The sequence below is a fragment of the Setaria viridis genome, chromosome 3 (assembly GCF_005286985.2).
Source record: "Setaria viridis chromosome 3, Setaria_viridis_v4.0, whole genome shotgun sequence".
Taxonomy (NCBI): Eukaryota; Viridiplantae; Streptophyta; class Magnoliopsida; order Poales; family Poaceae; genus Setaria; species Setaria viridis.
The window spans coordinates 4,141,893-4,154,336 of NC_048265.2; the positions used below are offsets into that span (position 1 = coordinate 4,141,893).

Genomic DNA, 12,444 nt, shown 5'->3' on the forward strand with positions numbered 1-12,444 from the left:
GGTCGTCTCATGCAGTGCCATGTAGGATTTTTGATAACGTGGAGGAGAGAGAGTGAGGAGAGAGAAAGAGGTCGTTGCTTCGCGAAACAACCACCTCATGAGCTAAATTGTAAGACTACGAGACAACTTAACAACCATTGTACGAGTTATTGTTGCCATGCAACTTATAATATTTTATTTTTCTTATGCACAAATTAAGGAATTATATACCACTACCAGACAACTTATAGGGCAACCCATTGTACAGGTTACCTGTTAAATCATCTCAAGATTACGTGTCAATGCATAAGATCGCCTATTAGACGACACTAATGTACTTGCCCCTAGCCGCCTCTCCCCTGTGGCCTTCTGGTAAGGCAGCCGCCGCCCACCGACCTGCTCTACAGCCGCAGCAACCGCCTCGTCCCTGTGGCCCTCGGTTCCCTCCCCTCTCCCTCATCTCCATCCCGTCCACCGCTGCTGCTCCTTGGGGTGATCCTCGTGGCCTCCTGACATCTTCCCGCAGGCTCCCCTCGGCCGCCCCTTCCGATCTCATCAATTTATGGCCTCCGCATGAGGTGAGTCCAAGACTCCAGGTTGATTCGGAATTCTCTGCATAAAAAAAAAAAGATTCGGACGTCCTGCATACTGGCTGCTAATCGGGGATCGTCCAATTTCGCTCCGAGGCTCCACGGTGGGAGGTGAGTATCCAGGCCCGCGCGTCATGCCTGCTGCCTTCGGTCCCACAATCAGAGGAAGGGGAGGGGTTCACCGAGAAGCATTTCATTTTATTTCTGCTGCTGCTCTCTCTCTCTCTCGGGTTATAGCTCTCTCTCTCTTCTCTCCTCTTTTGTTGCAAGTTCTCTCCCATGTGACCATGCCTCCCAGATCCGTCGATTTGTGTAGGGAGAAGTGCAAATCGAAGGCAGAGAGGTGAAGCAGGTGAGCTATCATTTCGGTGTTATGAGGATTTTCCCATTCTGTGCCTTGGATTGGTGCGAATCGACTGATTTGAGTCAATTGTTTTGGGATTTTTGAGGATTTGGTGGGATATTTCCAACTGCATGAGAGGAACCTTGCCGATTCGCAACGCTAGGTAGATTTCCCCCCACGGTGATGGTTTAAAATTCCCCAGCTGTGCGCTGGAAGGTGCTGAGTGGTTCTATCTCACCCTCCATTTTTGAATCCCCTGCGAATTAATCTAGAATTCGTTCTAGAGGTTGATCTACTTTTTTTTCTGCAGATATGGAGATGGTGTCGTGAGGAGGTTGGTTCTGGATTTGAGGGGGGTATCACCAGGTTTGTACGAATCTGTCTCCTATTGTTTTTCCTCCTTAATCATTTCGTGCTGCTTGATTGATTTCACGCATATTGTCAGCTGTAGGATATTAAGCAGAGGGAGGATGCAATGAACATAGGTAGATATAGAATATTTGCTTTAAGTTTCAACATATTCAACATTGTTAGGTTACTGAAGATGCTTTTATTTGCATAGCTGGTGTCACTGTAGAAGTGAGAAATTCTTTGCAGTTATATCCCATATTCCCATCATACATCATGATGTAGCGAATGAAATATCTTGAACCTAGCTGGCTAGGTACTTGGCCTAAATTGCAATACATACATTGCAGCAGCTAGTCAGCTAGGTACTTGACATGGAGCCATGTATCTTTCCTAACTTATTGAGATTATAAATGATAATTTTTCACCTTGAATAACCAAAATTTCCATAAGCTTTCATCATTTATATTTAACTGATTGCCTGTCTCGTTTGAACTTGTTTGTTAATTCATAAGTGACTCAAATATTTGAGGGGATTCTTGGTTAAATAAATAAGACTTAAATGAACTTTGAGTCGCTCAATATCAAAGAAAGTTAGAATAGATTTGATCTGAGCTCCTCTTTGTTCATGGATGCCTCATGCTATATCTTTTATACTACAAAAATACTTTTGGTGATTTGAAAAAAAAATCTTACCTGTAACATGTTACATCTGGATACTAGAAAAAAAATGCATACCTGTTAATTTCATACTAGTAGTGTTGAGCTCCCTGTCTTTTATATATGCCTGAAAATGAGGGTTCTGAATTAGCCAAAATATGTGCAAATAATGTGCATGTTGTGTGTTTTTATTAGTAAATTCAGGCTTAGGCAAAGTACTATTCTTGGATAGGCAAAGTATGGTTCTTTTATTTTAGTAGGCAAAGTATTGTCTCCAAATATAATAGTTGCTTCCCTGTATTGTTTAGGTGAACATAACCTACTTTTTTTGTCGTATGAGTTCTATCCAATGGCCAATCGATCCGCCTCATATTTGCTTGTGTGTAGTTACTGTTCAAAGGGACTATCATGTGGCTGCTTCTGGAGGATTTACTTGTATTAGAACTTCACTTTAGCTAAGGGTAAGGACCCCACCTACTTGCTGTGTGCTTTTTTTTCCCTATCGATTGCCATGTTCAGAAGTTTGTGTGACAGTGCGTTTAATATGTGCAAGTGAAGTTTTTTTTCTGAGTTGAAATACACAAATATTTTTTTTTTGTGAGAGAGGTAGGCAGTTCAGGCGTATAATTGTGTTAATTATGCCTTTTTCAGTCTGATATAGGCAATTTATGTCCGTATGAAACTATGACGTCAAAATATAGATGGATGTCACAGGCTTTGTATTTTCTATATTGCTGTTATCGATGCAAATCTAATCGGTGATCTGTGTCTTGAAGTCATTATGTACTACTATTTGGTGGCCGTCATTGTTTGTAATGTCTTGATGCTTTGAGCCATGCATGTACATAACATACTTTACAAAAGTTTTTTTCCCTTGTCCAGGAGTTTTATGCAAATACTGCATTTATTTGTGTTTAGGAATATTGGGAGTTAATAGTCAGTTTCGTCAGATTTAAAGATTAGAGGTTTATGAATAGCAATTGCATGTCCTTTGTTTTTTATCAGTTCATCGCTGCCATCTTCAGTTTTTACTGTTTAAGTTGTGTTATAGGTAAGGTTTGTTTAGTTCTTGCCGTCGCAGCATCGCATGCCACCACGCCCCAACAGCAGGATGCTGCACTCTGTTTGCTTCATGCTGTAGCTTAGTCACGACAAAGAAAACAAGCAGCAGCTCAATGGCACGCCAAAAGCTTGGCTGACGATTCGTTCCTGCGGCTTAGGTGCGACCGGAGCTGCAGCTAGGCATATTCTGGCGGCAACCAAACAGGGCTGTAGAATCTCAATCCTGACCACTTTTTGGTTTTTTCATTCATCAAAACAGTATGTATTTATATACCCCCCTATTGCCGCCGCTTTGCTACCCTGCAGGTTGACCTTCGCTACAAGCACATGCTATAGGACATTCTCCCCTGCCCCCACAAAACAATGTGCCTGATTTGCAGTGGCCTTGTTAGTTTCTTCTTCGCTTTCTTTGTATCATCCTAACTAGTGATCTTGTTAGATTTTCGTTGTTGAAGTACCAGGTATAGACGCATCTTGTAGATCATGACGAGATGATGTAGCTGTAACCTGTAGGCACATCTGCATTAGGACCAAATGAGGTTGCTACAGGTCCAGGAGTAAGATTCTGCAGTTGGCAAATCTGCAACAGTTGCAAGCATAGAATGCATTTGTGATATGGCACCAATCACTTTATTGTAGGTCCAATTCGAACCCATTAGGCAATATTATGCTACTGAATTAGGCAAAACAATTTGCTCACAAAGCAATAATATGATTCTAAATTAGCAATGATATGGCTCTGAATTAGGCAATAATATATACAAGAATTAGAAAAATATATTTCTATATTGTGCAAAGCAATATACTTCATTAAGCAATTTTGAGCATTTCATAATTCCTTTTTTGATTGCTTGCATCCACTAGTAGATCACATATAACTGCCAGCACTGCTACTAGATATAGAAGTCAGTTTTTCAGCCTGATCAGACTTGTTATTTTAGTCTACTATATGTCATCTAATTGTTGCTTCTTTGTAATTCTGAAATGAAAACTGTAGCAAAGAAATACTGATTGTTCAATTGATCAATCCTAAGTTACCTAATGTGATGTTCTTTGTGCAGACTTGGTGATGCCCACCCGGCGTACTGAATGACGCATGCTGTGCTATTTTGATTCAAATTTTGCACGAGGGAAATTTTTTTCCCCTTTTGCTAGGGGCATTGATTGTTACGGTTTGAGATATTTGTGCAAATGCATATCATGTACCATGACAAATTGCAGATCGGATTGATTTTTGTACAATGGATATAATGCACTGCTTGCTAGATCAGAGATAAGTTTTTGTATAGATGCACGGTGATTCCAAACTGAATGAATACATGTGTTTTTATTAGTCAAACGGATACCGGTGTATAGAGTTAGGAAAATGATCTCTCGTCCCGAGACTTAGTACCGGTCACTTTTTGATCCGGTAACCCGGTACTAATGTTAGCATTAGTACTGGATCTAAAGGATAGTCACCGAGGAGCCCCGTGACCCCCTTTAGTACTGGGTGGAGCCTCCACTCGGTACTACCTTTAGTACCGGGTGGGAGCTTCACTCGGTATTAAGGATCCAAAGGCACAATAGTATCGGGTGGAAGATCCACCCGGTACTAAAATCTCCGTCCGCCATCTTTTTTCCTCCCCCGCCGCTGTCTTTTTAATTCTTATCCTTTCTCTCTCATAGCTATCTCCTACCTCCTCCCGTCTCCCAGCTGTCTCTCTCATAGCTATCTCTTTCTCCTTTCTCTATCACAGCTTCCTCTCTCACGACGGCGGGAGCGGCATCGGGTGGGAGGGGACCGGCGAAGAGGGGTGGAGGGAGGCGGAGCGGCTAGGGGGAGGGGCGGGGCCGGCAAGGGGATTTTGTTTTAATACCCTTGAGTACCGGTTATTTCAGCCGGTGCTGAAGAGCCTTCCTCTAGTACCGAAATGCCAGTACCGGTTGCACAACCAGTATTAAAGGGGTTCCCAACCGATAGTAAAGACGTTTTCTCTCCTAATGTTACTTAATTTGGCAGTTTACCAGAAATGGCATGCTTCAAATCAAGTAACTTTCCCTAATCAGGCCGGTCGTACGGGAGGTCTAAACCTTTTCCCTCGTCGTCCTGTCCTCACGGACGCTCGCTTCCCGCTGCCACCACCATCATGCTCAGCCACGGGCCTCGGCATCATCATTCAACAGCCAAGTGCTCAAAATCGTTTAATTTGTGGTATATTTTTCTCCTTGCACGGCTTCGTTCATAGTAACACGATAGCTTCTGGACAGATGGATGGAGTGTGCTTCACATTCTCTAACTGCTCCCGTTTGTAGGATTTCTGAATCGAACTTTCGGCTAATACAGTAATTTATTACATTGATGCCCACTTCAGCTGCTAGATGGTCTGTAAAAAACAGCACATGCTTATCGTTTCGACAACAAAATTGTGAAACCCATGGTCTTTATTCACAAAATCATGGAATATAGGCCAAATTTTCACTTCTTGATTCTTTTACTATAAAATACGTTGTGATTACACTATGTGTTTGGCTTTATTACAGATGAACTGCATATATCTTTGTTCCATTCGTTTATTGACCTACTTTTTCAAGGTCTGATATGTACATGTCTACCTTGGTGATCCTTGAGTTGTGAAAAAAAAAATTGTAGCGTACTTACAATATGGTTATGCACTGTCAAATAATTAATGTACAATTATCTAATTTCCTCACATACTCGTGTATTAGATTATTGTTATTTTTTTTAGAAGAATGGCATTCATTATAGAAGAATAATAGAGTTCAAAATAATAGGCTTCGAAGCATGCTATTTTTTTTCAAGCTTCGGAATCGACGTGACGATGCCCGCGGCAACGCGCGGGGGTTTTCGGCTAGTCTTTCATATTTCTAAGTTTGTAGTGACATATTCCAAAACCAGCATAAATTTAGCGACATGGATCCATGATACCGTGTTGCCAAGTCCACAAACCACATATGTATTTGCCTACAATTCACATGTTTTTATTTGACAGGCACTCTGGACCGCCGGACGACGATTCAACGGTCTAGGTGCTGCCACCTACTCCCTTCTTCATCCGTGCTAGACTCTCCACATACCTACTACTGTCTTCGTCGGATCAACATCTGTCACTTTGCATTTGGTACCCCACCACTTTGGGGTTGCAAATTGTTGGTGTCCTGGTCGCCTGACCTCATATCACCCAACTGTATATCATGTGGTTCCTATCGTAAGAAATTGGGAGGACTCCTTTTAAAACGTCTCCAACCTCTGAGAAATCTTAGCGCACTGTCCGGAAAAATCATCCCCGAAAATGATGGATTATATTGGAAGCATAAATAAAAAAAAAGGCTTCACGGGCCCGCGAAAAACCTAAGAAGATGGTAACCCTCGCAAACGCCCCTATATATGGAGAGTGCATCATCGTCCGAAGCCCTTAATTAATCTTGTAGGTGGTGTTGCTGCGTACGTTACAAATTCGAGATTTCAATCGCTTGACGATCTCAGCAAACGTGTAGCATCACCTAGGAAATGGATATGCGAATAATAATTGCAAAAGCAAGTACATTTGATTTTGGTTTGAACTATAGCATGTTCATTTGATTTTGGTTTGAACTATAGCTCTTGGTCGACGATCCGGCAGGAGCCCACGGTACAGATAACAAGACTCCGCGAGCAGCCGTATGTAATTATGCATGCGTGACAACGGCAACCCGCAAGTGACCAGCCTCCGCAGCTCCGCCAGTCCACAGTTCACCTCATCACATAATAATAGGGCCATCACTGTCTGATTTATTTTGATCTGAGCTCGATCCGTCGTCTGGTCCAATGGGTCCTTTTCCTCCTGCTCGTGTGTAATACGATTCCTCGAGTCACAACACATTGTCATTTTCAGAAGCTTGGAGTCGGATCTCTTAAGAGCTTGTATAGTTGTATCTTCATCATCGTTTCAACCGATTTCAACCAATATTCTAAATAGCGGGCTATGATATTTAGCAGAGAGCTTTTTTAGCCACTATAGCTTCGCTATAATGCGCTATAGTGTTAATATGGCCCGCTATTTAGTACAATAATTTTATAGCGGCAGTTGCCAAAATCTACTATAACCCGCTATTTTGAGCACTGATCTCAACACATAAGAAGTATATAAGAGTAGAAAATCGAGTCTAAATTTTATCCAGTTGATTAAGCGGACAACATAGATCGCTGAGCTTGAGCCCAAGAAGAAAAGGCCCAGGTTTTTTTCTTAAAAAAATAAAAAAATGGTTAAAAGCTAAATAAAAGAAAATTTAAAATAAAAGTAAGAAATAGAAAAGAAAAGGAAAAACAACACCTGGGCCGTGCTCCCTCCCTCTACGCCCACGCACGTCTTTACGGTCATCTCCAGCGCAGGCCTAGAGTTTATCGCGCCAAACTCACACTCACTATTGGCCCGTCAGAGATTTCTCGGCTTCAGAGCGACAATAATCGCTGAGCTTGAGCCCAAGAAGAAAAGGCCCAGGTTTTTCTCCAGCCCACGCGATTCCCGTTCAAGCCCGCAGCAGAGGCAGGAGGCCATAAATAACCCTAGCAGCAGCTCGTGCAGACGCCAGATCGATTCCTTGTTCGCCCCCAATCCATTCCCCACCAAAAGCCGTCAAGCCGGAGGCGGAGGAGGAAGGAGATCGAGCGGAGGCGACGCAGCCGGAGATGAAGACTTTCGACCCGTGGCCGGTGTTCTTCCGCCGGGAGTGGCGCCGCAACTGGCCCTTCCTCACCGGCTTCGCCATCACCGGTTTCCTCATCACCAAGATGACGGCCAACTTCACCGAGGAGGACCTCAAGAACTCCAAGTTCGTCCAGGAGCACAAGAAGCACTGATGGGACCAGGTGAGACGCCCCCGCCTCCCTCGTCGGCGAGATCCGTGCATCTATGTATCGCGTTGGAGGAGGCTAGATCTGTTTGTTCCCTGTTATTCACTTATTCCTCGTGCCGCCGCATGTGCTGCCTAGATTCCGCTCGTGGTTGACCCTGGTGTTTGATGTTGCTGCTGCTTGTTGATGCGATGCGTCATGCGTGTAATCTTTACCTGATCTGTTCTAATAGCGCTTGAATCGATAGGTTATTCGACCGTGAGTTGGATTTTGGGGGTAATTCGGTGTAGGGAGGAAAAAGGCGCATATGCATTTTTCTTATTGCTTTAGGGAAATGGATGGTTTAGTTGTCAAATCATCTAACTAGTTTATCTCTGTCATAGATAGTTCGGATTGACCAAACGAGATTAATGCCATTTCTGCTTTCTTTGGTCTGTGGGATATGAGTCTGAGTCTAAGGCCACCACTTGTTTGGCAATATGTTCTATCACAGCAAACCTCACACCTGCTGTTGTACTTCTGACATTTCCCTTTTTTAACAATGGATCATGGCTCTTAACTGGTGTAACATTGCTCAATTCAACCAGTCTGAAAGTTCTGCACCTTTACTACTGCAAATTGTCTAATTTGTAACCCTGGTGCTTGATACTGTCAAGATGCCTAAGCCTGAGTGCTTTCTGATATGCTCCTTGAGGACTCTCTTCTGTTCCTCATTAACTCAGCCAACTTGCCCACCTTTTTCTCTAGAATTAACACATATCAACTCTCAGCTGACCTACTACTTTTGAGTAATTGTGGAAATGCAAAAAAGGATAGGATCTAATTCCTGCGTCTTGTAGCCTCTTGGTGACCACCTGTGTTGTTTGTTGCCATTTAATTACTTAAGACTTGAGATGATAAGCTTCTTGTTTGAGAATTTTGAAGACCTCCCTCCCCACTACGACAGTAGTAAGAGTTCTTAACTCTCCCCTTTTGATGGTTCAATGGAATTTATCACTTTATAGTGTTGTTGCCTCAGTATATTTTGCATGCTGACGCCCCATGATCATTTCTTAGGACCTAGTTTGATAGGTGCAGAAACTGTTCGCTGACTTATTTTCTTTTATGGTTACATGCTGGACTTTGACAATTGAGCAATTTTCGAAATATGTGTGGCTAATGTGCGGATAGCTCGTGATAGTAGAATTAAATGCTGTCATGAGCATTGGCATTAGATGTGTGGGTAATTGATTGTGAGGTCCTACGTGGAGGATCATAGCTGTGGGTAGTCGCGCTTTCTCGCAGTATTAGCGTGATAAGGTATTGATCTTTGCTCGTAAAGTAGGCTGTAAAGATGTTTATGTACTTGTAGGAAAGTCTAGCCGTCTCTGTACAAGACCTTTTCTTAGTATACCCTTTTGGTGGTTACAAACTTACAATGAATCCATCCCTTGATAATGTTATCGCTTGAGTATATTTTGCATACTGGTGCCCCTGATCAATTCCTAGGGCATAGTTTCTTTGGTGTGGTTGTCATTTTTCTCTGAATAACCTTCTGTTATCTTGACATGTTAGAAAAGAAATTGACTATCAACCTTCTGGTGGTGAAAAGGAAGATCTTGGCCTTGAAATAAAACATCCGTATCTGACAATAAATCATTAGTTTGTTGGGTTTCAGCTTGTAGCTTGTGGGTATTATTCATACAATTTTTATGCTATCATATTATGAATGCATTTGATGAAAGAATAATTGATTGTTTAGTCCATTGAGGGCAAATGAACAAAGCTGTTTTGGATGGAATATGTTTGTCATGTAGTTTCATAGTAATCCAAATCTCCATGGATCTTGGTCTTTCTCTTTTAAACTGTTAAACCTGCAAGGATCTCCAATGTGTCGTTTTGCAGTTGATGTTATATTCTGGTTTAATATTTTGAAATCAAAGTGCTTAACGCTTTCAGTTCCTGCAGGTGGAGTTGTCCATGTTGCCTAGGTGGCCAGCCAATTCTGTTGTTCTGTTTGAATGAAATTAGTCCACCTTCCTTTTCTCTCCTTTTTCATCCAAATGCGTGCACTCTATGCTCCGTTTGTAATGTAATAAGAGGCAAATGAATTGTTGAACCAGAAAAAAAATCAGCTTCTGATTGTAATACTCCCAAGTTTGATGAGGTTTCCTGACTTATATCTGGGACATGTGCGCATGCACTCACTCTATATCCTTTTGACTACTTAATTAGAAAACTATTGAAGATCTTGTCAATTGATTTTAGCCTGTTTGAGTTTGAAAGGGACCGAGGTCTTGCACGAAGTCTAGTAATAATTCACCAATGGCGCTAGACTTGCAAGGGCATGGTCAAGAACGCCCAATGGAAGTGGGGGCTCAAGGACTTCGACCAAATCTGACCTCATCAAATTTGGGGACGCAAAGTTGAGGTAGGATTCTTGAATCCTAAATGTACGCATGAATCCAGCCACTGCCACACGCAGTTTTTTTTCTCCCTTTTGCCGTCCAGCTCAGGATAGGCAAAAATCTCCTTTTAACTATATTAACGCTTTCCTCTAATCACACAATAAAAGTCCATCTAGTAGGATCATCAATTTTAGCTCTGGCCATCAATATCGAAAATTCACTTAGATTGACCTACAAGGTGGGTGCTAATGCTACTAGCTATTATCATGAAAAAAACTTTCATAATATTAAGGGGGTGTTTGGATACTAGGTGCTAAACTTTAGCAGTATCATGTCGGATGTTCGGATGCTAATTAGGAGGACTAAACATAAGCTAATTATAAAACTAATTGCAGAACCCCTGGACTAATTCGCGAGATGAATCTATTAAGCTTAATTAATCCATCATTAGTAAATGGTTACTGTAGCACCACATGGTCAAATCATGGACTAATTAGGCTTAATAGATTCGTTTCGCGAATTAGACTTCATTTGTGCAATTAGTTTTGTAATTAGTCTATGTTTAATACTCCTAATTAGTATCAAACATCCGATGCGACAGGTGCTAAATTTTAGTGGGTGGTATCCAAACACCCCCTGGATCTTCCTATTTTAAGATAATAACTTTCAAAGATATCGATGTCATGATAGACTTATATTTCTTATATTATAGAAAATACCAAGGTAATCTCTTTTTTCTATCTCTGTCTCTCTTTCGAACTATCGTGTGGTCATGATCTTTAATTTGGATCGCAGCTTGCAAAATTTCTTTGCCTGATATGTGACTAGCCTAGAAACCAATAATCACCCCAACCTATAGTCTCGATCGGCACTTTCTTTCCCTGTTCGTTTTTTCAATCCTTGCCTACGGCATATCTTTTCATGGCAAATTTGAAATTGCTCTTGACAATAATAGATGAACTAAAGCTTAACACGAAAATGTGAGATGCTCAAGTGACAGATGCCCAACATTTTAGACTGACAATGACATACTAACAAAAAATTAACTTGAAGGCGGACAGATGTTAATCAATAGATTTTAGCCTAAAGATTTGTAAATTATACAACAACAATTTTATGCTGTTGTTTACTCTATATGATGTAAATTGTAATGTAGTATAATAGAGGAGATAGTGGTAAAATTATAATCGTGTAGACTATTATACTCCATCCGTCCCAAATTACTATTCATTTTAGCTTTTCTAAATATATAATTTTTGATATGGATCTAGATGTATGTATGTATGTTTAGATACGTAGCAAAAACAACGTATTTAGAAAAGTCAAAATGAATAGTAATTTGGGATGGAGGGAACGTCAAACCGTGCCTTACATTTAAAATGAGACATTACTAAGAATGTTAGAAAAGCCACATCAAATTTGAAGCAACGAGCTGCATATCTGCACCTAGCTAGTGCTATAAAATGTCGCACCAAGCTGAAGCCATTTGAGAAACCTGAGCCGAGCAATAGCTAGCCAAAGTGAAGGCATCCTCGCCATCATCGCCGACGATGCTTTGAGGCACAGCCAACAGGTGGCGAGAGCTCCATGGCAAGGACTTGTGGAAGGGCCTCCTGGACCCGCTCGACATCGCCCTCCGCAAGTCCATCATCTCCTACGGCGAGCTCGCGCAGGCCACCGGCGTGCATGCACGGCCGCTTCGACCTCCTGTGCAGCTCCGGCGCGTCGGCTGCCGCCGACTACGCCGTCACCAAGTTCGTCGGCGCTGCCCGTGCCCAACGCGTTCCTCCTCCGGTCAGCACCGGGGCTCAACCAGGACGCGTGGTGCAGGGAGTCCAACTGGATCGGGTACGTCGCCGTGGCCACCGACGAGGACGCGGCCAGGCTGGGGCGGCGCGACGTCGTGGTGGCGTGGCGCGGGACGCTGAGGAACCTGGAGTGGGTCAACGACTTCGACTTCACGCCGGTGCTGGGCGCCGCGGCGGCCGCGCACCCGCTCGCCATGGCGCATAGGGGCTTCCTGTCGGCGTACAGGTCCAGCAACGCGAACTCCAAGTTCAACAGTCCAGCGCCAGAGACCAGGCAAGTCGACACCTTGTTAGTTCTTATTGTACTTACAAGGAGAGTATTCATGAGTACGGTTCCGTGCGAGATAGTGCATGTTTCATTGATATAGCAAAAAATACCAGATTATACCTGGAGGCTACGACCAGGAAAAGTAAAAGAAACTATGAAAAAAAC

The 12,444-nt window shown here is 42.6% G+C and overlaps 1 protein-coding gene and 1 long non-coding RNA gene across 3 annotated transcripts; both read left to right on the forward strand.

Moving 5' to 3' along the window:
* Positions 1-364: 364 nt before the first annotated feature.
* LOC117848841 (uncharacterized) lies at positions 365-4,321 on the forward strand. Its single transcript, XR_004638940.2, has 5 exons — positions 365-921; positions 1,019-1,128; positions 1,223-1,278; positions 2,308-2,381; positions 4,044-4,321. It is a non-coding gene; the product is annotated as an uncharacterized lncRNA (long non-coding RNA).
* Positions 4,322-7,541: 3,220 nt separating this feature from the next.
* On the forward strand, positions 7,542-9,975 carry LOC140222329 (ATP synthase small subunit 6-A, mitochondrial-like). 2 transcript variants are annotated; one of them, XM_072292560.1, is made up of 2 exons: positions 7,542-7,831; positions 9,755-9,975. In XM_072292560.1, exon 1 carries the CDS (start codon positions 7,652-7,654, stop codon positions 7,820-7,822), a length of 171 nt encoding a protein of 56 aa, XP_072148661.1. In that variant the 5' UTR covers positions 7,542-7,651; the 3' UTR covers positions 7,823-7,831; positions 9,755-9,975. The 2 variants fall into 2 exon arrangements, with proteins under 2 accessions (XP_072148661.1, XP_072148660.1); XM_072292559.1 differs by having other exon boundaries at positions 7,544-7,831; positions 9,764-9,975.
* Positions 9,976-12,444: the final 2,469 nt, after the last annotated feature.

Bases quoted from the DNA above. Each gene is read 5' to 3' on its own strand.
- LOC140222329 (XM_072292560.1), top strand. From the start codon at position 7,652: ATGAAGACTTTCGACCCGTGGCCGGTGTTCTTCCGCCGGGAGTGGCGC.